Here is a 26,421-nt window from a genome sequence, read left to right as displayed (position 1 = left end):
ACGGACTAAATAAACATTAACAACTAGAATGAGATACATTAGTATAACCATTGAGTAAAAATATTATAGAGTCACAATGCCATAGAAATTAATTTTTGTTCTAGGTATCTACTACTGGGTACCCAAATCACTCAAATCTCTGCCGACGTCGCTTCAGTTGTTTTTGCTTCATACCAAAGAAGATTTTGCAATATTCTCGGCTTCATAGGTTCAAGAAATTTTTATATTTCTTTTTTGTGTTTTTTTCTCCTTTTGCTCTTTGAGGTGTTGTTATTGCTTCCTTGAATTATAATGTAAGTCGTAAAAAGAATTATTCTCTATTTTATATTCATTCATATCATTTGGCTATTGACGCCAAAGCTAAAGACGCTGACGAGGTGCTTTAGCAAATAGAAGCTCCAATCCTATTGGATGGAGAAAAGATGCTTCTAGAAAATTCTTAGGAATTTTAGAAGCTTGAATTTAATTGGATAAAATCCAATTTCAGATTTTCAATAACGACTTCAGGCATCAAAGGAAAAACTTTGAATAGTCAGTCGTTAGGAAAGAGTCGTTAGGAAAGGTTGAACATAAACGGTTCAGTTAAAGAGTCGTTAGGAAGAGTCGTTATAAAGCAGTCGTTAAAAATAAAGTCGTTGGTCGGTCTCTCTAATAACATAAAAATTAAATATATCTTATACATTAAATATTCAAGAACTTGTAATAAAAATTGTAACTAAAATTATTAATAATAAATTAAACACATTAAAGAATAAAATATAATTTTTTTAAAATATTAATATACGAACCCGAATATTAATTTGCACACCACGCCCACGCAATGCGTACATACCAGCTTCTATACAAACGCCTTTAACTTCTGCACCAGAAGTTCCCGATATAAGCTCAGTTTTTTTACGCAAATTAATCCAGCGGGTCAAGTTTATTTTACACAAATCAACGTTTCTGATTAACTGCGTAACAAAAGTGCTTGCTAAGAAAATAATTTAAACTATTCGGGTCTATATTTGGAAATTTTTCCATAACCGCATCTGAAAATATAATCATACATGTAGTTTAGTTGAAAATAACAACAGAATATGTAAAAACCTCTTATTGTTTTAATAAAGAGACTCTGTCCTATGGCACTTTTCATGCCTCTCCCTCTCAATGTAAAATGGCTGGCTACACCATCTGGGAGCACACTCCGCAGCGCTTTCGGAACAAAACTTTCAGCGTCATCTGCTTCTAATTGGAGAAATGATTGTTTCTGCAAATACAAATAATAGAAATTAAAATTAATTAATTTAGTTATTTTAAAAAATAAAAAGCTTTCTTACCAATTTCTCCCTCATTTCTTCATATAAAAGCAGATGCGCCTCCAGCCTCTCGAACTCGCCAACATTTCCCAGAGGAAATGTTGGCAAGTTGTTTGTTGAAGCGTGCGCCTGCATGAGTGTGTCCCTCTGAGCTGTAAGAGAAGACACTTCTGCTCTTAATTCAGCGATTAACAGAGAGTACCTTCTCATACGCTCTTCTGCCCTATCCCGCTCTTCGGACTCTTTCAACTGAGTTGAAAGAGTGAGAGCGGGTTCTGAACCACCCACAGCCCCCAGCTCTTCTGGTGCAATATCTGAAAATGTTTAAAAAAATGTAATATATTAATTATTAAATTTTAAATACCATATGCACTTACAATAGAAAATCAAAAAGTATTGGACCAAAATAGAGAATACAATACCAAAGAGTATATATACATAGAGTGTGCATCACTCAAAAAATCTTAAAAATGAAGTGAGGACAATTTCACAAAAATCGGTCGAAGAAATCGGGGAAATCATATTTGAGTTATTTTTGTGTCGCATGGACTCGATGTGACTCAATTTTTAATTTTTCAGCTTTAACATGCGGGAAAGTTTGGAGTGCTTAAGCATTTCATAGTTAAGAAGTTTTAAAAAAATTTGTATTGCTTTTCTGTGCTCTGAACTACAGTTGTTGGTATTTTTATGTAGAAAGGTGAGAAAGAAGAGCAACTTATGAAAATATTAAAGCAATAAGTGTCTGCCAAAATACCAAAAAACTGATTTTTTGTTTACAATCCATTTTATTTCATTCATTATAGAATTTTCTGTAAAACCGAAATTTTTATTTTCATGTTTAACTGAAACCATTGAGTAAAAATATTATAGAGTCACAATGCCATAGAAATTAATTTTTGTTCTAGGTATCTACTACTGGGTACCCAAATCACTCAAATCTCTGCCGACGTCGCTTCAGTTGTTTTTGCTTCATACCAAAGAAGATTTTGCAATATTCTCTGCTTCATAGGTTCAAGAAATTTTTATATTTCTTTTTTGTGTTTTTTTCTCCTTTTGCTCTTTGAGGTGTTGTTATTGCTTCCTTGAATTATAATGTAAGTAGTAAAAAAAATTATTCTCTATTTTATATTCATTCATGCCTACTTGCTTTGTGTTTAAATATGAACATATGGACATTGATATTTTTGTATGTAATTTCGGGGGCAAGAGATATCAAAATTTTATTTGCAGCATTGAAACAATTTTTCATTGTGATGGCATTTGAAGAAAGAGTTATAATTGTTTTCGTAATTAATCGTTATTAAGTATGGATTTCCAATTTTATCGCATTTACATAATATTTATATTAAATCTTAAGAAGTAATACAATCATAAGAACACATATGTATATAAAATATTTACCAATAATTGGTAAAACATTTTTAAAAATAGTATGCTTTAGTTTTGCCAAATGTATTATAATAAAATTATATAGAAATCAATTTAAGATGAATAAAACAATCTACATGGCAGTTTGAATAATTAACGCTATTTCGCAAATATATGCGCTTCACAGATACTGAATAAGTATAAACGGAACATCAGTACAAGGGGTACAAGCGTATCGACGCATTATCCGCTTTTGCAAGCTGATAATTGCCGAGAAATGGAGATTTATTTAAATAACTGCGTAATCATTCATAGTTACTAGATCGACATACATGAGAGGTTATCGTTAATTAAATAGAAATGATAATTTTTTTGTTACTAGTTGCGTACTAATTTCCTGACCACCTTTGAGGTATAATGCATCGCGCGTTTTTTTTTTTACATGGTGTCCCCAGGAGGCCTAGTCCATGTTAACGAAGAAATTTTGTTTAAAAAAAATAATATAGAAAATTTATTTTTTTTACTATTTCAAACCTTTTTTTTATTATTTGTTCTCTATTTCGACTATAATTTATAATCGTCCTTAAGAATTTGAAGAACTTTAGTTTTTTATATTAATATACATTAGTATTTTCGACAAAAAGATTTTTTGCATATAAATGATAAAAAAATATGTTATCACACATAAATAATTGGAAAATAGAATGGTAAAAAAGAAGAAAGAAAACAACCTGCAGAAGATTTTCCGAAAATACTCCAAAACCTGCCTAAAATCCTATCACAACAAGGCCCAATGACAAAACGACAACAAACAACGCTCAGGAATAGAGGAATACCACCACCAATAAGAGAACACATTTGTTAGTTCTTGCCGTTATTGGATATATATATGATACATTATTTTTTATTGTTCATATGTATAAATTGCTTTGTTTAAAATATTAATGTATATTAACACAAAAAATTATAAATTGATTAATATCCCGTGAATAACCATAAAAAATAGCGAAAGTTTCTACGTAATAAATATTAATATTTACATTTTTACAATATTTTTACATTTTTGAACAAGAATGTTCATTAACAATCTTTATGTCCCTTACCACTGGTGGGGGGAAACAATAAAAGATTGGTGAGACGTTGATTTACTTTCAACAACTGATTTTATTTAAATTAATTTGTTCTTTTATACAAAATAAAATGCAACCGTAATTGCAAAACATACAATAAATAAAATAACTTATTACTTAATTCGCACAAATTGCTTAATAAGCAATAGTTGCGAATGCTTTACTTATGACCTAATTTTTACTTTTTGTTGATTCGTCAACCAAGAAATTAAGCAACAGGTGTGAGCGATTAACTCATGACCTAGTTCTTAATTTTTTGTTGATTCGTCAACATACATATTTATTAACACATGTTTATTAATAACTATCTTAAAATTAATTTACTTAAACTAAATGGTATAACTAACCCCTACAAATTTTTTTAAGTTTTTGTTTTAAGTGTTCGAAAGATACGAAAGAGCTGTTCAATGTGCATATGAGAAGGTGTGTGATATAGTGTAGAAATTGTTGCTATATTTTCTATTCATATTGCTAGTTTGGGTGCTTGTGTGATTTATATGTTGACAATTTTCTGTTTTGCGAACTTATGCTTCCATTGTTTAGCTGCATCGAGACGAAAGGGCAAATTTTTGTTTTCATATTTACAAAATTGTGTTTTTTTTTTTGAATAAAAAATAATACAGATTAGTGCAATAGATTGGTGCAATAGGGCCCTGATACTTCACGATTTAGATAGTTCTTCATGTGTAAAGTCGCTCTTTTACTACTTTTTTAAATTAAGATTTTTTCCTGACGGCTGAAGTGGCGTTTTTCTCGAGGGGACATTAAATTCGATGAAAGAGAGTTGGGATGAACTTGTATTCTTTCATGGTTTTTCTTGGCCACCTTTTTTACTTCATTTTTTACCGGAATTATCCCGATTGATTTGGATGTTAGTTACTTGTCATGGAACATTCATCATTTCTTTAAGTGTTTTCGACTGAAATCCTTGAAGAATTTCGATAAGCTTGTTCCCCATTGTTGAATGTCACAGGTCTATACTGATTTTAGCACACTTTTGTATAAAATACGTTTATTTTCTAGTGATACTGAAGATTTTTTATTCAGTATCCCAAACATTTTTCGATATTGAGTCCCAGAGAATTTTCTTTTATTAAAAACATCAGACGTCTAGACGTTTTGCGCTGTTTGATTGCGGAATTGTTGATTTATTAAATTTAATTTCGGTGCAGGTATCTCTTGTTATATTTGACATGGGTATTTTTTGTTTTATGTGCTTTCATGCACCAATGCTTGAACCATTTTGATATATTATCAAGACCAAATGTAGTTTAAAAGAGGCCACAGAGGGATCACTTGCACTCGCCAGGAGTGCAAGTCGTGTCATCTGAAAATGTGCCAGTTAGAATTCCTGTCGTCTTATGGTAAAATAGTAACCGTTTTTTAAAACTGAAATAGTCAAAATACCGATCATTCTCATGTACTTCAATAATTTGCCAAAACTACTTCAACGCGGTGCCAAACAAAAAGCAATGTAAGTCAGGGAAGAGCTGATGGTATGGTATTTCATATTGCTCTCTCATTCTTTCAATCCTGAATATGAAATTTTTATGATCATCTCCCTATTAGTTTCATCAAAGTTAATATGCTACGGCTTCAAATCATTATTCTTTCCTGACTATTCCTTCAAGCCTTTCCTTGACTTTGCTTGACTTTCCTTCCACCTGGTTTATACCATATTCTGTCATCGACTGGTGCAGTGAGTTTGACATCATTGAGTACTCTTCTACCTTATGCAATCGCCCATTAAGCGAACCAATATCGTTTCCCATTTCTTGTAGACAATTTGTTATAAATTCCGGCTTCCTGTTGCATCATTCCACGTATTTGTTTTATATTTTCATTATTAATTTGTTGGTTAGACCAGCGAGATTTTTTCATTCCACCTTTTATCATTAGGAAAAATCAGCTTTGACATTATCAAACTTTCGCATTTTTGTGTTTGTTTTTGACTTTAGCATAAAGTAAAATTTGTAGAAAATGTCGAATAGACTTTGATATGTGTGAAACTATTTTTTGCGACAGACAAATAGAAATTGGGCTTATACTTCTTCTCAGATTGCTTCTATACCTCAAATATACCTCAAAAAGCTTCGACTTAATACATAGAAATGAATTGAAAGTATCTAAAATCAATATCGATTCTAACAGGACACTGAACTACAAGATGGCATTAAGTCAGGTTCGGCCTGACCTGTCGAATCTCAGATAGTATTGAAGTAGAGAGACCGGTGCACCTGTTGTGTTTATGTCCGGGCATGTCTAGAATTTGTGTTTACTGGAACAAAAAATGGAACACAAATAGACAATATATATTACGTTAAAAGCAAAAGAATCCAAAAATTATATAAACAGATTAAAAAAATGTAAAAAAAGATTTCCGAAAAAAGAAAATACAAAAAAAAAAGAATATTTATACAATAAACAGTCGATAATAAATATTTATTTTTAAGTATATCAATATTAATTAATAATACTCAAAAAATATATATATGTAGAATATATTATCAAAAAACACAATTTGGTAGAGTCATTTTCTCAATGCAATTTCATTCCAAACACAGAATTACGCGCCCACACGTCCGCACAGATCAACTCTCAAAAATAAACAAAAGAAAAGGAGAGAAGGAATCTCGTTAATCCATTCAAGTGCGTCACTAATTACTTAATTAATTAATTATAAATTACTTGAAACATCTTCTTCCTCTTCCCCTATCTGAGCAATGTTGTGTTGTGTGTGACACCGCTCCACAGTTATTGCATCTTTTATAGACCTGATTTCCACTATAATAATTGTCGTAATTATTTCGACCTTGGCATCTTTTTTCCTTCTCCTGATCGGCCTTAAACTTCTCATAAGCTTTGAGGTTAATTTTTAGCTGCTCAAGACTACAAGACTGATAGAGTGTGGCCTTGTTTAGTGAACTATCCGGTATGCCTGCTATAATGTACTCAATTAAGTGTGTTTCTTCCACTGTACCTCTAGAAGCAACTTCTTTCATTTTATAAAAATATTCCTTGAATGATTCGTTACTTAGCTTTTTCGTATTTTCCAATTTTTCGTGCAAGTTTTCCGATTCCTGGCAATCAAATTCAGTTCTGAGAGTTCGTTTTAATATCTCCCAACTGTTGACGCCAGTTTCTGCTTCCACAGCCAACTTTGCAGCCCCACGTAATAATCTTTTGCAATATAGAAATCTTTGTACTTGATTCCATTTACACACTACCGAAATGCTTTCGAAATCAAGCAACCAATCCTCTATTTTTTTATTTGACTCACCATCGAACAATTCTAACGATTCTTCGACCTCCTTAAAGTTTATATTATTTTGTACCGGTTCACTTGACATGTTTAACGTTTCACCGTCCGCCGCGTCGCACTCGATCGTATTATTATTGTTCGAGTTCACTAATTTTTCTTATGTATTGAGTGTTATTTCGTTATTTTTTAATTCAGATTTCCAATTTTTCTCTGAATTTCTTCTATACAAACGCCTTTAACTTCTGCACCAGAAGTTCCCGATATAAGCTTAGTTTTTTTACTCAAATTAATCCAGCGGGTCAAGTTTATTTTACACAAATCAACGTTTCTGATTAACTGCGTAACAAAAGTGCTTGCTAAGAAAATAATTTAAACTATTCGGGTCTATATTTGGAAATTTTTCCTAACCGCATCTGAAAATATAATCATACATGTAGTTTAGTTGAAAATAACAACAGAATATGTAAAAACCTCTTATTGTTTTAATAAAGAGACTCTGTCCTATGGCACTTTTCATGCCTCTCCCTCTCAATGTAAAATGGCTGGCCACACCATCTGGGAGCACACTCCGCAGCGCTTTCGGAACAAAACTTTCAGCGTCATCTGCTTCTAATTGGAGAAATGATTGTTTCTGCAAATACAAATAATAGAAATTAAAATTAATTAATTTAGTTATTTTAAAAAATAAAAAGCTTTCTTACCAATTTCTCCCTCATTTCTTCATATAAAAGCAGATGCGCCTCCAGCCTCTCGAACTCGCCAACATTTCCCAGAGGAAATGTTGGCAAGTTGTTTGTTGAAGCGTGCGCCTGCATGAGTGTGTCCCTCTGAGCTGTAAGAGAAGACACTTCTGCTCTTAATTCAGCGATTAACAGAGAGTACCTTCGCATACGCTCTTCTGCCCTATCCCGCTCTTCGGACTCTTTCAACTGAGTTGAAAGAGTGAGAGCGGGTTCTGAACCACCCACAGCCCCCAGCTCTTCTGGTGCAATATCTGAAAATGTTTAAAAAAATGTAATATATTAATTATTAAATTTTAAATACCATATGCACTTACAATAGAAAATCAAAAAGTATTGGACCAAAATAGAGAATACAATACCAAAGAGTATATATACATAGAGTGTGCATCACTCAAAAAATCTTAAAAATGAAGTGAGGACAATTTCACAAAAATCGGTCGAAGAAATCGGGGAAATCATATTTGAGTTATTTTTGTGTCGCATGGACTCGATGTGACTCAATTTTTAATTTTTCAGCTTTAACATGCGGGAAAGTTTGGAGTGCTTAAGCATTTCATAGTTAAGAAGTTTTAAAAAAATTTGTATTGCTTTTCTGTGCTCTGAACTACAGTTGTTGGTATTTTTATGTAGAAAGGTGAGAAAGAAGAGCAACTTATGAAAATATTAAAGCAATAAGTGTCTGCCAAAATACCAAAAAACTGATTTTTTGTTTACAATCCATTTTATTTCATTCATTATAGAATTTTCTGTAAAACCGAAATTTTTATTTTCATGTTTAACTGAAACCATTGAGTAAAAATATTATAGAGTCACAATGCCATAGAAATTAATTTTTGTTCTAGGTATCTACTACTGGGTACCCAAATCACTCAAATCTCTGCCGACGTCGCTTCAGTTGTTTTTGCTTCATACCAAAGAAGATTTTGCAATATTCTCTGCTTCATAGGTTCAAGAAATTTTTATATTTCTTTTTTGTGTTTTTTTCTCCTTTTGCTCTTTGAGGTGTTGTTATTGCTTCCTTGAATTATAATGTAAGTAGTAAAAAAAATTATTCTCTATTTTATATTCATTCATGCCTACTTGCTTTGTGTTTAAATATGAACATATGGACATTGATATTTTTGTATGTAATTTCGGGGGCAAGAGATATCAAAATTTTATTTGCAGCATTGAAACAATTTTTCATTGTGATGGCATTTGAAGAAAGAGTTATAATTGTTTTCGTAATTAATCGTTATTAAGTATGGATTTCCAATTTTATCGCATTTACATAATATTTATATTAAATCTTAAGAAGTAATACAATCATAAGAACACATATGTATATAAAATATTTACCAATAATTGGTAAAACATTTTTAAAAATAGTATGCTTTAGTTTTGCCAAATGTATTATAATAAAATTATATAGAAATCAATTTAAGATGAATAAAACAATCTACATGGCAGTTTGAATAATTAACGCTATTTCGCAAATATATGCGCTTCACAGATACTGAATAAGTATAAACGGAACATCAGTACAAGGGGTACAAGCGTATCGACGCATTATCCGCTTTTGCAAGCTGATAATTGCCGAGAAATGGAGATTTATTTAAATAACTGCGTAATCATTCATAGTTACTAGATCGACATACATGAGAGGTTATCGTTAATTAAATAGAAATGATAATTTTTTTGTTACTAGTTGCGTACTAATTTCCTGACCACCTTTGAGGTATAATGCATCGCGCGTTTTTTTTTTTACATGGTGTCCCCAGGAGGCCTAGTCCATGTTAACGAAGAAATTTTGTTTAAAAAAAATAATATAGAAAATTTATTTTTTTTACTATTTCAAACCTTTTTTTTATTATTTGTTCTCTATTTCGACTATAATTTATAATCGTCCTTAAGAATTTGAAGAACTTTAGTTTTTTATATTAATATACATTAGTATTTTCGACAAAAAGATTTTTTGCATATAAATGATAAAAAAATATGTTATCACACATAAATAATTGGAAAATAGAATGGTAAAAAAGAAGAAAGAAAACAACCTGCAGAAGATTTTCCGAAAATACTCCAAAACCTGCCTAAAATCCTATCACAACAAGGCCCAATGACAAAACGACAACAAACAACGCTCAGGAATAGAGGAATACCACCACCAATAAGAGAACACATTTGTTAGTTCTTGCCGTTATTGGATATATATATGATACATTATTTTTTATTGTTCATATGTATAAATTGCTTTGTTTAAAATATTAATGTATATTAACACAAAAAATTATAAATTGATTAATATCCCGTGAATAACCATAAAAAATAGCGAAAGTTTCTACGTAATAAATATTAATATTTACATTTTTACAATATTTTTACATTTTTGAACAAGAATGTTCATTAACAATCTTTATGTCCCTTACCACTGGTGGGGGGAAACAATAAAAGATTGGTGAGACGTTGATTTACTTTCAACAACTGATTTTATTTAAATTAATTTGTTCTTTTATACAAAATAAAATGCAACCGTAATTGCAAAACATACAATAAATAAAATAACTTATTACTTAATTCGCACAAATTGCTTAATAAGCAATAGTTGCGAATGCTTTACTTATGACCTAATTTTTACTTTTTGTTGATTCGTCAACCAAGAAATTAAGCAACAGGTGTGAGCGATTAACTCATGACCTAGTTCTTAATTTTTTGTTGATTCGTCAACATACATATTTATTAACACATGTTTATTAATAACTATCTTAAAATTAATTTACTTAAACTAAATGGTATAACTAACCCCTACAAATTTTTTTAAGTTTTTGTTTTAAGTGTTCGAAAGATACGAAAGAGCTGTTCAATGTGCATATGAGAAGGTGTGTGATATAGTGTAGAAATTGTTGCTATATTTTCTATTCATATTGCTAGTTTGGGTGCTTGTGTGATTTATATGTTGACAATTTTCTGTTTTGCGAACTTATGCTTCCATTGTTTAGCTGCATCGAGACGAAAGGGCAAATTTTTGTTTTCATATTTACAAAATTGTGTTTTTTTTTTTGAATAAAAAATAATACAGATTAGTGCAATAGATTGGTGCAATAGGGCCCTGATACTTCACGATTTAGATAGTTCTTCATGTGTAAAGTCGCTCTTTTACTACTTTTTTAAATTAAGATTTTTTCCTGACGGCTGAAGTGGCGTTTTTCTCGAGGGGACATTAAATTCGATGAAAGAGAGTTGGGATGAACTTGTATTCTTTCATGGTTTTTCTTGGCCACCTTTTTTACTTCATTTTTTACCGGAATTATCCCGATTGATTTGGATGTTAGTTACTTGTCATGGAACATTCATCATTTCTTTAAGTGTTTTCGACTGAAATCCTTGAAGAATTTCGATAAGCTTGTTCCCCATTGTTGAATGTCACAGGTCTATACTGATTTTAGCACACTTTTGTATAAAATACGTTTATTTTCTAGTGATACTGAAGATTTTTTATTCAGTATCCCAAACATTTTTCGATATTGAGTCCCAGAGAATTTTCTTTTATTAAAAACATCAGACGTCTAGACGTTTTGCGCTGTTTGATTGCGGAATTGTTGATTTATTAAATTTAATTTCGGTGCAGGTATCTCTTGTTATATTTGACATGGGTATTTTTTGTTTTATGTGCTTTCATGCACCAATGCTTGAACCATTTTGATATATTATCAAGACCAAATGTAGTTTAAAAGAGGCCACAGAGGGATCACTTGCACTCGCCAGGAGTGCAAGTCGTGTCATCTGAAAATGTGCCAGTTAGAATTCCTGTCGTCTTATGGTAAAATAGTAACCGTTTTTTAAAACTGAAATAGTCAAAATACCGATCATTCTCATGTACTTCAATAATTTGCCAAAACTACTTCAACGCGGTGCCAAACAAAAAGCAGTGTAAGTCAGGGAAGAGCTGATGGTATGGTATTTCATATTGCTCTCTCATTCTTTCAATCCTGAATATGAAATTTTTATGATCATCTCCCTATTAGTTTCATCAAAGTTAATATGCTACGGCTTCAAATCATTATTCTTTCCTGACTATTCCTTCAAGCCTTTCCTTGACTTTGCTTGACTTTCCTTCCACCTGGTTTATACCATATTCTGTCATCGACTGGTGCAGTGAGTTTGACATCATTGAGTACTCTTCTACCTTATGCAATCGCCCATTAAGCGAACCAATATCGTTTCCCATTTCTTGTAGACAATTTGTTATAAATTCCGGCTTCCTGTTGCATCATTCCACGTATTTGTTTTATATTTTCATTATTAATTTGTTGGTTAGACCAGCGAGATTTTTTCATTCCACCTTTTATCATTAGGAAAAATCAGCTTTGACATTATCAAACTTTCGCATTTTTGTGTTTGTTTTTGACTTTAGCATAAAGTAAAATTTGTAGAAAATGTCGAATAGACTTTGATATGTGTGAAACTATTTTTTGCGACAGACAAATAGAAATTGGGCTTATACTTCTTCTCAGATTGCTTCTATACCTCAAATATACCTCAAAAAGCTTCGACTTAATACATAGAAATGAATTGAAAGTATCTAAAATCAATATCGATTCTAACAGGACACTGAACTACAAGATGGCATTAAGTCAGGTTCGGCCTGACCTGTCGAATCTCAGATAGTATTGAAGTAGAGAGACCGGTGCACCTGTTGTGTTTATGTCCGGGCATGTCTAGAATTTGTGTTTACTGGAACAAAAAATGGAACACAAATAGACAATATATATTACGTTAAAAGCAAAAGAATCCAAAAATTATATAAACAGATTAAAAAAATGTAAAAAAAGATTTCCGAAAAAAGAAAATACAAAAAAAAAAGAATATTTATACAATAAACAGTCGATAATAAATATTTATTTTTAAGTATATCAATATTAATTAATAATACTCAAAAAATATATATATGTAGAATATATTATCAAAAAACACAATTTGGTAGAGTCATTTTCTCAATGCAATTTCATTCCAAACACAGAATTACGCGCCCACACGTCCGCACAGATCAACTCTCAAAAATAAACAAAAGAAAAGGAGAGAAGGAATCTCGTTAATCCATTCAAGTGCGTCACTAATTACTTAATTAATTAATTATAAATTACTTGAAACATCTTCTTCCTCTTCCCCTATCTGAGCAATGTTGTGTTGTGTGTGACACCGCTCCACAGTTATTGCATCTTTTATAGACCTGATTTCCACTATAATAATTGTCGTAATTATTTCGACCTTGGCATCTTTTTTCCTTCTCCTGATCGGCCTTAAACTTCTCATAAGCTTTGAGGTTAATTTTTAGCTGCTCAAGACTACAAGACTGATAGAGTGTGGCCTTGTTTAGTGAACTATCCGGTATGCCTGCTATAATGTACTCAATTAAGTGTGTTTCTTCCACTGTACCTCTAGAAGCAACTTCTTTCATTTTATAAAAATATTCCTTGAATGATTCGTTACTTAGCTTTTTCGTATTTTCCAATTTTTCGTGCAAGTTTTCCGATTCCTGGCAATCAAATTCAGTTCTGAGAGTTCGTTTTAATATCTCCCAACTGTTGACGCCAGTTTCTGCTTCCACAGCCAACTTTGCAGCCCCACGTAATAATCTTTTGCAATATAGAAATCTTTGTACTTGATTCCATTTACACACTACCGAAATGCTTTCGAAATCAAGCAACCAATCCTCTATTTTTTTATTTGACTCACCATCGAACAATTCTAACGATTCTTCGACCTCCTTAAAGTTTATATTATTTTGTACCGGTTCACTTGACATGTTTAACGTTTCACCGTCCGCCGCGTCGCACTCGATCGTATTATTATTGTTCGAGTTCACTAATTTTTCTTATGTATTGAGTGTTATTTCGTTATTTTTTAATTCAGATTTCCAATTTTTCTCTGAATTTCTTCTATACAAACGCCTTTAACTTCTGCACCAGAAGTTCCCGATATAAGCTTAGTTTTTTTACTCAAATTAATCCAGCGGGTCAAGTTTATTTTACACAAATCAACGTTTCTGATTAACTGCGTAACAAAAGTGCTTGCTAAGAAAATAATTTAAACTATTCGGGTCTATATTTGGAAATTTTTCCTAACCGCATCTGAAAATATAATCATACATGTAGTTTAGTTGAAAATAACAACAGAATATGTAAAAACCTCTTATTGTTTTAATAAAGAGACTCTGTCCTATGGCACTTTTCATGCCTCTCCCTCTCAATGTAAAATGGCTGGCCACACCATCTGGGAGCACACTCCGCAGCGCTTTCGGAACAAAACTTTCAGCGTCATCTACTTCTAATTGGAGAAATGATTGTTTCTGCAAATACAAATAATAGAAATTAAAATTAATTAATTTAGTTATTTTAAAAAATAAAAAGCTTTCTTACCAATTTCTCCCTCATTTCTTCATATAAAAGCAGATGCGCCTCCAGCCTCTCGAACTCGCCAACATTTCCCAGAGGAAATGTTGGCAAGTTGTTTGTTGAAGCGTGCGCCTGCATGAGTGTGTCCCTCTGAGCTGTAAGAGAAGACACTTCTGCTCTTAATTCAGCGATTAACAGAGAGTACCTTCGCATACGCTCTTCTGCCCTATCCCGCTCTTCGGACTCTTTCAACTGAGTTGAAAGAGTGAGAGCGGGTTCTGAACCACCCACAGCCCCCAGCTCTTCTGGTGCAATATCTGAAAATGTTTAAAAAAATGTAATATATTAATTATTAAATTTTAAATACCATATGCACTTACAATAGAAAATCAAAAAGTATTGGACCAAAATAGAGAATACAATACCAAAGAGTATATATACATAGAGTGTGCATCACTCAAAAAATCTTAAAAATGAAGTGAGGACAATTTCACAAAAATCGGTCGAAGAAATCGGGGAAATCATATTTGAGTTATTTTTGTGTCGCATGGACTCGATGTGACTCAATTTTTAATTTTTCAGCTTTAACATGCGGGAAAGTTTGGAGTGCTTAAGCATTTCATAGTTAAGAAGTTTTAAAAAAATTTGTATTGCTTTTCTGTGCTCTGAACTACAGTTGTTGGTATTTTTATGTAGAAAGGTGAGAAAGAAGAGCAACTTATGAAAATATTAAAGCAATAAGTGTCTGCCAAAATACCAAAAAACTGATTTTTTGTTTACAATCCATTTTATTTCATTCATTATAGAATTTTCTGTAAAACCGAAATTTTTATTTTCATGTTTAACTGAAACCATTGAGTAAAAATATTATAGAGTCACAATGCCATAGAAATTAATTTTTGTTCTAGGTATCTACTACTGGGTACCCAAATCACTCAAATCTCTGCCGACGTCGCTTCAGTTGTTTTTGCTTCATACCAAAGAAGATTTTGCAATATTCTCTGCTTCATAGGTTCAAGAAATTTTTATATTTCTTTTTTGTGTTTTTTTCTCCTTTTGCTCTTTGAGGTGTTGTTATTGCTTCCTTGAATTATAATGTAAGTAGTAAAAAAAATTATTCTCTATTTTATATTCATTCATGCCTACTTGCTTTGTGTTTAAATATGAACATATGGACATTGATATTTTTGTATGTAATTTCGGGGGCAAGAGATATCAAAATTTTATTTGCAGCATTGAAACAATTTTTCATTGTGATGGCATTTGAAGAAAGAGTTATAATTGTTTTCGTAATTAATCGTTATTAAGTATGGATTTCCAATTTTATCGCATTTACATAATATTTATATTAAATCTTAAGAAGTAATACAATCATAAGAACACATATGTATATAAAATATTTACCAATAATTGGTAAAACATTTTTAAAAATAGTATGCTTTAGTTTTGCCAAATGTATTATAATAAAATTATATAGAAATCAATTTAAGATGAATAAAACAATCTACATGGCAGTTTGAATAATTAACGCTATTTCGCAAATATATGCGCTTCACAGATACTGAATAAGTATAAACGGAACATCAGTACAAGGGGTACAAGCGTATCGACGCATTATCCGCTTTTGCAAGCTGATAATTGCCGAGAAATGGAGATTTATTTAAATAACTGCGTAATCATTCATAGTTACTAGATCGACATACATGAGAGGTTATCGTTAATTAAATAGAAATGATAATTTTTTTGTTACTAGTTGCGTACTAATTTCCAGACCACCTTTGAGGTATAATGCATCGCGCGTTTTTTTTTACATGGTGTCCCCAGGAGGCCTAGTCCATGTTAACGAAGAAATTTTGTTTAAAAAAAATAATATAGAAAATTTATTTTTTTTACTATTTCAAACCTTTTTTTTATTATTTGTTCTCTATTTCGACTATATTTCGTCCTCAAGAATTTGAAGAACTTTAGTTTTTTATATTAATATACATTAGTATTTTCGACAAAAAGATTTTTTGCATATAAATGATAAAAAAATATGTTATCATACATAAATAATTGGAAAATAGAATGGTAAAAAAGAAGAAAGAAAACAACCTGCAGAAGATTTTCCGAAAATACTCCAAAACCTGCCTAAAATCCTATCACAACAAGGCCCAATGACAAAACGACAACAAACAACGCTCAGGAATAGAGGAATACCACCACCAATAAGAGAACACATTTGTTAGTTCTTGCCGTTATTAGATATATATATGATACATTATTTTTTATTGTTCATATGTATAAATTGCTTTGTTTAAAATATTAATGTATATTAACACAAAAAATTATAAATTGATTAATATCCCGTGAATAACCATAAAAAATAGCGAAAGTTTCTACGTAATAAATATTAATATTTACATTTTTACAATATTTTTACATTTTTGAACAAGAATGTTCATTAACAATCTTTATGTCCCTTACCACTGGTGGGGGGAAACAATAAAAGATTGGTGAGACGTTGATTTACTTTCAACAACTGATTTTATTTAAATTAATTTGTTCTTTTATACAAAATAAAATGCAACCGTAATTGCAAAACATACAATAAATAAAATAACTTATTACTTAATTCGCACAAATTGCTTAATAAGCAATAGTTGCGAATGCTTTACTTATGACCTAATTTTTACTTTTTGTTGATTCGTCAACCAAGAAATTAAGCAACAGGTGTGAGCGATTAACTCATGACCTAGTTCTTAATTTTTTGTTGATTCGTCAACATACATATTTATTAACACATGTTTATTAATAACTATTTTAAAATTAATTTACTTAAACTAAATGGTATAACTAACCCCTACAAATTTTTTTAAGTTTTTGTTTTAAGTGTTCGAAAGATACGAAAGAGCTGTGCAATGTGCATATGAGAAGGTGTGTGATATAGTGTAGAAATTGTTGCTATATTTTCTATTCATATTGCTAGTTTGGGTGCTTGTGTGATTTATATGTTGACAATTTTCTGTTTTGCGAACTTATGCTTCCATTGTTTAGCTGCATCGAGACGAAAGGGCAAATTTTTGTTTTCATATTTACAAAATTGTGTTTTTTTTTTTGAATAAAAAATAATACAGATTAGTGCAATAGATTGGTGCAATAGGGCCCTGATACTTCACGATTTAGATAGTTCTTCATGTGTAAAGTCGCTCTTTTACTACTTTTTTAAATTAAGATTTTTTCCTGACGGCTGAAGTGGCGTTTTTCTCGAGGGGACATTAAATTCGATGAAAGAGAGTTGGGATGAACTTGTATTCTTTCATGGTTTTTCTTGGCCACCTTTTTTACTTCATTTTTTACCGGAATTATCCCGATTGATTTGGATGTTAGTTACTTGTCATGGAACATTCATCATTTCTTTAAGTGTTTTCGACTGAAATCCTTGAAGAATTTCGATAAGCTTGTTCCCCATTGTTGAATGTCACAGGTCTATACTGATTTTAGCACACTTTTGTATAAAATACGTTTATTTTCTAGTGATACTGAAGATTTTTTATTCAGTATCCCAAACATTTTTCGATATTGAGTCCCAGAGAATTTTCTTTTATTAAAAACATCAGACGTCTAGACGTTTTGCGCTGTTTGATTGCGGAATTGTTGATTTATTAAATTTAATTTCGGTGCAGGTATCTCTTGTTATATTTGACATGGGTATTTTTTGTTTTATGTGCTTTCATCCGCCAATGCTTGAACCATTTTGATATATTATCAAGACCAAATGTAGTTTAAAAGAGGCCACACAGAGGGATCATCTCCCTCTGATTCTTGTAGACAATTTGTTATAAATTCCGGCTTCCTGTTGCATCATTCCACGTATTTGTTTTATATTTTCATTATTAATTTGTTGGTTAGACCAGCGAGATTTTTTCATTCCACCTTTTATCATTAGGAAAAATCAGCTTTGACATTATCAAACTTTCGCATTTTTGTGTTTGTTTTTGACTTTAGCATAAAGTAAAATTTGTAGAAAATGTCGAATAGACTTTGATATGTGTGAAACTATTTTTTGCGACAGACAAATAGAAATTGGGCTTATACTTCTTCTCAGATTGCTTCTGTACCTCAAATATACCTCAAAAAGCTTCGACTTAATACATAGAAATGAATTGAAAGTATCTAAAATCAATATCGATTCTAACAGGACACTGAACTACAAGATGGCATTAAGTCAGGTTCGGCCTGACCTGTCGAATCTCAGATAGTATTGAAGTAGAGAGACCGGTGCACCTGTTGTGTTTATGTCCGGGCATGTCTAGAATTTGTGTTTACTGGAACAAAAAATGGAACACAAATAGACAATATATATTACGTTAAAAGCAAAAGAATCCAAAAATTATATAAACAGATTAAAAAAATGTAAAAAAAGATTTCCGAAAAAAGAAAATACAAAAAAAAAGAATATTTATACAATAAACAGACGATAATAAATATTTATTTTTAAGTATATCAATATTAATTAATAATACTCAAAAAATATATATATGTAGAATATATTATCAAAAAACACAATTTGGTAGAGTCATTTTCTCAATGCAATTTCATTCCAAACACAGAATTACGCGCCCACACGTCCGCACAGATCAACTCTCAAAAATAAACAAAAGAAAAGGAGAGAAGGAATCTCGTTAATCCATTCAAGTGCGTCACTAATTACTTAATTAATTAATTATAAATTACTTGAAACATCTTCTTCCTCTTCCCCTATCTGAGCAATGTTGTGTTGTGTGTGACACCGCTCCACAGTTATTGCATCTTTTATAGACCTGATTTCCACTATAATAATTGTCGTAATTATTTCGACCTTGGCATCTTTTTTCCTTCTCCTGATCGGCCTTAAACTTCTCATAAGCTTTGAGGTTAATTTTTAGCTGCTCAAGACTACAAGACTGATAGAGTGTGGCCTTGTTTAGTGAACTATCCGGTATGCCTGCTATAATGTACTCAATTAAGTGTGTTTCTTCCACTGTACCTCTAGAAGCAACTTCTTTCATTTTATAAAAATATTCCTTGAATGATTCGTTACTTAGCTTTTTCGTATTTTCCAATTTTTCGTGCAAGTTTTCCGATTCCTGGCAATCAAATTCAGTTCTGAGAGTTCGTTTTAATATCTCCCAACTGTTGACGCCAGTTTCTGCTTCCACAGCCAACTTTGCAGCCCCACGTAATAATCTTTTGCAATATAGAAATCTTTGTACTTGATTCCATTTACACACTACCGAAATGCTTTCGAAATCAAGCAACCAATCCTCTATTTTTTTATTTGACTCACCATCGAACAATTCTAACGATTCTTCGACCTCCTTAAAGTTTATATTATTTTGTACCGGTTCACTTGACATGTTTAACGTTTCACCGTCCGCCGCGTCGCACTCGATCGTATTATTATTGTTCGAGTTCACTAATTTTTCTTATGTATTGAGTGTTATTTCGTTATTTTTTAATTCAGATTTCCAATTTTTCTCTGAATTTCTTCTATACAAACGCCTTTAACTTCTGCACCAGAAGTTCCCGATATAAGCTTAGTTTTTTTACTCAAATTAATCCAGCGGGTCAAGTTTATTTTACACAAATCAACGTTTCTGATTAACTGCGTAACAAAAGTGCTTGCTAAGAAAATAATTTAAACTATTCGGGTCTATATTTGGAAATTTTTCCTAACCGCATCTGAAAATATAATCATACATGTAGTTTAGTTGAAAATAACAACAGAATATGTAAAAACCTCTTATTGTTTTAATAAAGAGACTCTGTCCTATGGCACTTTTCATGCCTCTCCCTCTCAATGTAAAATGGCTGGCCACACCATCTGGGAGCACACTCCGCAGCGCTTTCGGAACAAAACTTTCAGCGTCATCTACTTCTAATTGGAGAAATGATTGTTTCTGCAAATACAAATAATAGAAATTAAAATTAATTAATTTAGTTATTTTAAAAAATAAAAAGCTTTCTTACCAATTTCTCCCTCATTTCTTCATATAAAAGCAGATGCGCCTCCAGCCTCTCGAACTCGCCAACATTTCCCAGAGGAAATGTTGGCAAGTTGTTTGTTGAAGCGTGCGCCTGCATGAGTGTGTCCCTCTGAGCTGTAAGAGAAGACACTTCTGCTCTTAATTCAGCGATTAACAGAGAGTACCTTCGCATACGCTCTTCTGCCCTATCCCGCTCTTCGGACTCTTTCAACTGAGTTGAAAGAGTGAGAGCGGGTTCTGAACCACCCACAGCCCCCAGCTCTTCTGGTGCAATATCTGAAAATGTTTAAAAAAATGTAATATATTAATTATTAAATTTTAAATACCATATGCACTTACAATAGAAAATCAAAAAGTATTGGACCAAAATAGAGAATACAATACCAAAGAGTATATATACATAGAGTGTGCATCACTCAAAAAATCTTAAAAATGAAGTGAGGACAATTTCACAAAAATCGGTCGAAGAAATCGGGGAAATCATATTTGAGTTATTTTTGTGTCGCATGGACTCGATGTGACTCAATTTTTAATTTTTCAGCTTTAACATGCGGGAAAGTTTGGAGTGCTTAAGCATTTCATAGTTAAGAAGTTTTAAAAAAATTTGTATTGCTTTTCTGTGCTCTGAACTACAGTTGTTGGTATTTTTATGTAGAAAGGTGAGAAAGAAGAGCAACTTATGAAAATATTAAAGCAATAAGTGTCTGCCAAAATACCAAAAAACTGATTTTTTGTTTACAATCCATTTTATTTCATTCATTATAGAATTTTCTGTAAAACCGAAATTTTTATTTTCATGTTTAACTGAAACCATTGAGTAAAAATATTATAGAGTCACAATGCCATAGAAATTAATTTTTGTTCTAGGTATCTACTACTGGGTACCCAAATCACTCAAATCTCTGCCGACGTCGCTTCAGTTGTTTTTGCTTCATACCAAAGAAGATTTTGCAATATTCTCTGCTTCATAGGTTCAAGAAATTTTTATATTTCTTTTTTGTGTTTTTTTCTCCTTTTGCTCTTTGAGGTGTTGTTATTGCTTCCTTGAATTATAATGTAAGTAGTAAAAAAAATTATTCTCTATTTTATATTCATTCATGCCTACTTGCTTTGTGTTTAAATATGAACATATGGACATTGATATTTTTGTATGTAATTTCGGGGGCAAGAGATATCAAAATTTTATTTGCAGCATTGAAACAATTTTTCATTGTGATGGCATTTGAAGAAAGAGTTATAATTGTTTTCGTAATTAATCGTTATTAAGTATGGATTTCCAATTTTATCGCATTTACATAATATTTATATTAAATCTTAAGAAGTAATACAATCATAAGAACACATATGTATATAAAATATTTACCAATAATTGGTAAAACATTTTTAAAAATAGTATGCTTTAGTTTTGCCAAATGTATTATAATAAAATTATATAGAAATCAATTTAAGATGAATAAAACAATCTACATGGCAGTTTGAATAATTAACGCTATTTCGCAAATATATGCGCTTCACAGATACTGAATAAGTATAAACGGAACATCAGTACAAGGGGTACAAGCGTATCGACGCATTATCCGCTTTTGCAAGCTGATAATTGCCGAGAAATGGAGATTTATTTAAATAACTGCGTAATCATTCATAGTTACTAGATCGACATACATGAGAGGTTATCGTTAATTAAATAGAAATGATAATTTTTTTGTTACTAGTTGCGTACTAATTTCCAGACCACCTTTGAGGTATAATGCATCGCGCGTTTTTTTTTTACATGGTGTCCCCAGGAGGCCTAGTCCATGTTAACGAAGAAATTTTGTTTAAAAAAAATAATATAGAAAATTTATTTTTTTTACTATTTCAAACCTTTTTTTTATTATTTGTTCTCTATTTCGACTATAATTTATAATCGTCCTTAAGAATTTGAAGAACTTTAGTTTTTTATATTAATATACATTAGTATTTTCGACAAAAAGATTTTTTGCATATAAATGATAAAAAAATATGTTATCACACATAAATAATTGGAAAATAGAATGGTAAAAAAGAAGAAAGAAAACAACCTGCAGAAGATTTTCCGAAAATACTCCAAAACCTGCCTAAAATCCTATCACAACAAGGCCCAATGACAAAACGACAACAAACAACGCTCAGGAATAGAGGAATACCACCACCAATAAGAGAACACATTTGTTAGTTCTTGCCGTTATTGGATATATATATGATACATTATTTTTTATTGTTCATATGTATAAATTGCTTTGTTTAAAATATTAATGTATATTAACACAAAAAATTATAAATTGATTAATATCCCGTGAATAACCATAAAAAATAGCGAAAGTTTCTACGTAATAAATATTAATATTTACATTTTTACAATATTTTTACATTTTTGAACAAGAATGTTCATTAACAATCTTTATGTCCCTTACCACTGGTGGGGGGAAACAATAAAAGATTGGTGAGACGTTGATTTACTTTCAACAACTGATTTTATTTAAATTAATTTGTTCTTTTATACAAAATAAAATGCAACCGTAATTGCAAAACATACAATAAATAAAATAACTTATTACTTAATTCGCACAAATTGCTTAATAAGCAATAGTTGCGAATGCTTTACTTATGACCTAATTTTTACTTTTTGTTGATTCGTCAACCAAGAAATTAAGCAACAGGTGTGAGCGATTAACTCATGACCTAGTTCTTAATTTTTTGTTGATTCGTCAACATACATATTTATTAACACATGTTTATTAATAACTATTTTAAAATTAATTTACTTAAACTAAATGGTATAACTAACCCCTACAAATTTTTTTAAGTTTTTGTTTTAAGTGTTCGAAAGATACGAAAGAGCTGTGCAATGTGCATATGAGAAGGTGTGTGATATAGTGTAGAAATTGTTGCTATATTTTCTATTCATATTGCTAGTTTGGGTGCTTGTGTGATTTATATGTTGACAATTTTCTGTTTTGCGAACTTATGCTTCCATTGTTTAGCTGCATCGAGACGAAAGGGCAAATTTTTGTTTTCATATTTACAAAATTGTGTTTTTTTTTTTGAATAAAAAATAATACAGATTAGTGCAATAGATTGGTGCAATAGGGCCCTGATACTTCACGATTTAGATAGTTCTTCATGTGTAAAGTCGCTCTTTTACTACTTTTTTAAATTAAGATTTTTTCCTGACGGCTGAAGTGGCGTTTTTCTCGAGGGGACATTAAATTCGATGAAAGAGAGTTGGGATGAACTTGTATTCTTTCATGGTTTTTCTTGGCCACCTTTTTTACTTCATTTTTTACCGGAATTATCCCGATTGATTTGGATGTTAGTTACTTGTCATGGAACATTCATCATTTCTTTAAGTGTTTTCGACTGAAATCCTTGAAGAATTTCGATAAGCTTGTTCCCCATTGTTGAATGTCACAGGTCTATACTGATTTTAGCACACTTTTGTATAAAATACGTTTATTTTCTAGTGATGCTGAAGATTTTTTATTCAGTATCCCAAACATTTTTCGATATTGAGTCCCAGAGAATTTTCTTTTATTAAAAACATCAGACGTCTAGACGTTTTGCGCTGTTTGATTGCGGAATTGTTGATTTATTAAATTTAATTTCGGTGCAGGTATCTCTTGTTATATTTGACATGGGTATTTTTTGTTTTATGTGCTTTCATGCACCAATGCTTGAACCATTTTGATATATTATCAAGACCAAATGTAGTTTAAAAGAGGCCACAGAGGGATCACTTGCACTCGCCAGGAGTGCAAGTCGTGTCATCTGAAAATGTGCCAGTTAGAATTCCTGTCGTCTTATGGTAAAATAGTAACCGTTTTTTAAAACTGAAATAGTCAAAATACCGATCATTCTCATGTACTTCAATAATTTGCCAAAACTACTTCAACGCGGTGCCAAACAAAAAGCAATGTAAGTCAGGGAAGAGCTGATGGTATGGTATTTCATATTGCTCTCTCATTCTTTCAATCCTGAATATGAAATTTTTATGATCATCTCCCTATTAGTTTCATCAAAGTTAATATGCTACGGCTTCAAATCATTATTCTTTCCTGACTATTCCTTCAAGCCTTTCCTTGACTTTGCTTGACTTTCCTTCCACCTGGTTTATACCATATTCTGTCATCGACTGGTGCAGTGAGTTTGACATCATTGAGTACTCTTCTACCTTATGCAATCGCCCATTAAGCGAACCAATATCGTTTCCCATTTCTTGTAGACAATTTGTTATAAATTCCGGCTTCCTGTTGCATCATTCCACGTATTTGTTTTATATTTTCATTATTAATTTGTTGGTTAGACCAGCGAGATTTTTTCATTCCACCTTTTATCATTAGGAAAAATCAGCTTTGACATTATCAAACTTTCGCATTTTTGTGTTTGTTTTTGACTTTAGCATAAAGTAAAATTTGTAGAAAATGTCGAATAGACTTTGATATGTGTGAAACTATTTTTTGCGACAGACAAATAGAAATTGGGCTTATACTTCTTCTCAGATTGCTTCTATACCTCAAATATACCTCAAAAAGCTTCGACTTAATACATAGAAATGAATTGAAAGTATCTAAAATCAATATCGATTCTAACAGGACACTGAACTACAAGATGGCATTAAGTCAGGTTCGGCCTGACCTGTCGAATCTCAGATAGTATTGAAGTAGAGAGACCGGTGCACCTGTTGTGTTTATGTCCGGGCATGTCTAGAATTTGTGTTTACTGGAACAAAAAATGGAACACAAATAGACAATATATATTACGTTAAAAGCAAAAGAATCCAAAAATTATATAAACAGATTAAAAAAATGTAAAAAAAGATTTCCGAAAAAAGAAAATACAAAAAAAAAAGAATATTTATACAATAAACAGTCGATAATAAATATTTATTTTTAAGTATATCAATATTAATTAATAATACTCAAAAAATATATATATGTAGAATATATTATCAAAAAACACAATTTGGTAGAGTCATTTTCTCAATGCAATTTCATTCCAAACACAGAATTACGCGCCCACACGTCCGCACAGATCAACTCTCAAAAATAAACAAAAGAAAAGGAGAGAAGGAATCTCGTTAATCCATTCAAGTGCGTCACTAATTACTTAATTAATTAATTATAAATTACTTGAAACATCTTCTTCCTCTTCCCCTATCTGAGCAATGTTGTGTTGTGTGTGACACCGCTCCACAGTTATTGCATCTTTTATAGACCTGATTTCCACTATAATAATTGTCGTAATTATTTCGACCTTGGCATCTTTTTTCCTTCTCCTGATCGGCCTTAAACTTCTCATAAGCTTTGAGGTTAATTTTTAGCTGCTCAAGACTACAAGACTGATAGAGTGTGGCCTTGTTTAGTGAACTATCCGGTATGCCTGCTATAATGTACTCAATTAAGTGTGTTTCTTCCACTGTACCTCTAGAAGCAACTTCTTTCATTTTATAAAAATATTCCTTGAATGATTCGTTACTTAGCTTTTTCGTATTTTCCAATTTTTCGTGCAAGTTTTCCGATTCCTGGCAATCAAATTCAGTTCTGAGAGTTCGTTTTAATATCTCCCAACTGTTGACGCCAGTTTCTGCTTCCACAGCCAACTTTGCAGCCCCACGTAATAATCTTTTGCAATATAGAAATCTTTGTACTTGATTCCATTTACACACTACCGAAATGCTTTCGAAATCAAGCAACCAATCCTCTATTTTTTTATTTGACTCACCATCGAACAATTCTAACGATTCTTCGACCTCCTTAAAGTTTATATTATTTTGTACCGGTTCACTTGACATGTTTAACGTTTCACCGTCCGCCGCGTCGCACTCGATCGTATTATTATTGTTCGAGTTCACTAATTTTTCTTATGTATTGAGTGTTATTTCGTTATTTTTTAATTCAGATTTCCAATTTTTCTCTGAATTTCTTCTATACAAACGCCTTTAACTTCTGCACCAGAAGTTCCCGATATAAGCTTAGTTTTTTTACTCAAATTAATCCAGCGGGTCAAGTTTATTTTACACAAATCAACGTTTCTGATTAACTGCGTAACAAAAGTGCTTGCTAAGAAAATAATTTAAACTATTCGGGTCTATATTTGGAAATTTTTCCTAACCGCATCTGAAAATATAATCATACATGTAGTTTAGTTGAAAATAACAACAGAATATGTAAAAACCTCTTATTGTTTTAATAAAGAGACTCTGTCCTATGGCACTTTTCAT

The 26,421-nt window shown here is 31.5% G+C and overlaps 4 protein-coding genes across 4 annotated transcripts; all 4 read right to left on the bottom strand.

Moving 5' to 3' along the window:
- Window positions 1-936: 936 nt before the first annotated feature.
- On the bottom strand, window positions 937-7,327 carry LOC119676877. Its single transcript, XM_038088135.1, has 4 exons — window positions 7,077-7,327; window positions 1,320-1,612; window positions 1,090-1,249; window positions 937-1,031 (listed from the first exon to the last, which is right to left on the bottom strand). Exons 1-4 carry the CDS (start codon window positions 7,144-7,146, stop codon window positions 937-939), a joined length of 618 nt encoding a protein of 205 aa, XP_037944063.1. The 5' UTR covers window positions 7,147-7,327.
- LOC119676876 lies at window positions 7,245-13,767 on the bottom strand. The gene is made up of 4 exons (XM_038088134.1): window positions 13,517-13,767; window positions 7,760-8,052; window positions 7,530-7,689; window positions 7,245-7,414 (listed from the first exon to the last, which is right to left on the bottom strand). Exons 1-4 carry the CDS (start codon window positions 13,584-13,586, stop codon window positions 7,245-7,247), a joined length of 693 nt encoding a protein of 230 aa, XP_037944062.1. The 5' UTR covers window positions 13,587-13,767.
- LOC119676875 lies at window positions 13,685-19,734 on the bottom strand. The gene is made up of 4 exons (XM_038088133.1): window positions 19,484-19,734; window positions 14,200-14,492; window positions 13,970-14,129; window positions 13,685-13,854 (listed from the first exon to the last, which is right to left on the bottom strand). The coding sequence occupies exons 1-4, from the start codon at window positions 19,551-19,553 to the stop codon at window positions 13,685-13,687; spliced, it is 693 nt and encodes a 230-aa protein (XP_037944061.1). The 5' UTR covers window positions 19,554-19,734.
- Window positions 19,652-26,173, bottom strand: LOC119676874. The gene is made up of 4 exons (XM_038088132.1): window positions 25,923-26,173; window positions 20,167-20,459; window positions 19,937-20,096; window positions 19,652-19,821 (listed from the first exon to the last, which is right to left on the bottom strand). Exons 1-4 carry the CDS (start codon window positions 25,990-25,992, stop codon window positions 19,652-19,654), a joined length of 693 nt encoding a protein of 230 aa, XP_037944060.1. The 5' UTR covers window positions 25,993-26,173.
- Window positions 26,174-26,421: the final 248 nt, after the last annotated feature.

The sequence above is a fragment of the Teleopsis dalmanni genome, chromosome 2 (genome assembly GCF_002237135.1).
Source record: "Teleopsis dalmanni isolate 2A chromosome 2, ASM223713v2, whole genome shotgun sequence".
NCBI lineage: Eukaryota > Metazoa > Arthropoda > Insecta > Diptera > Diopsidae > Teleopsis > Teleopsis dalmanni.
Note: the sequence above shows the minus strand (reverse complement) of the source record. Positions and strands in the feature narration are given on the sequence as shown.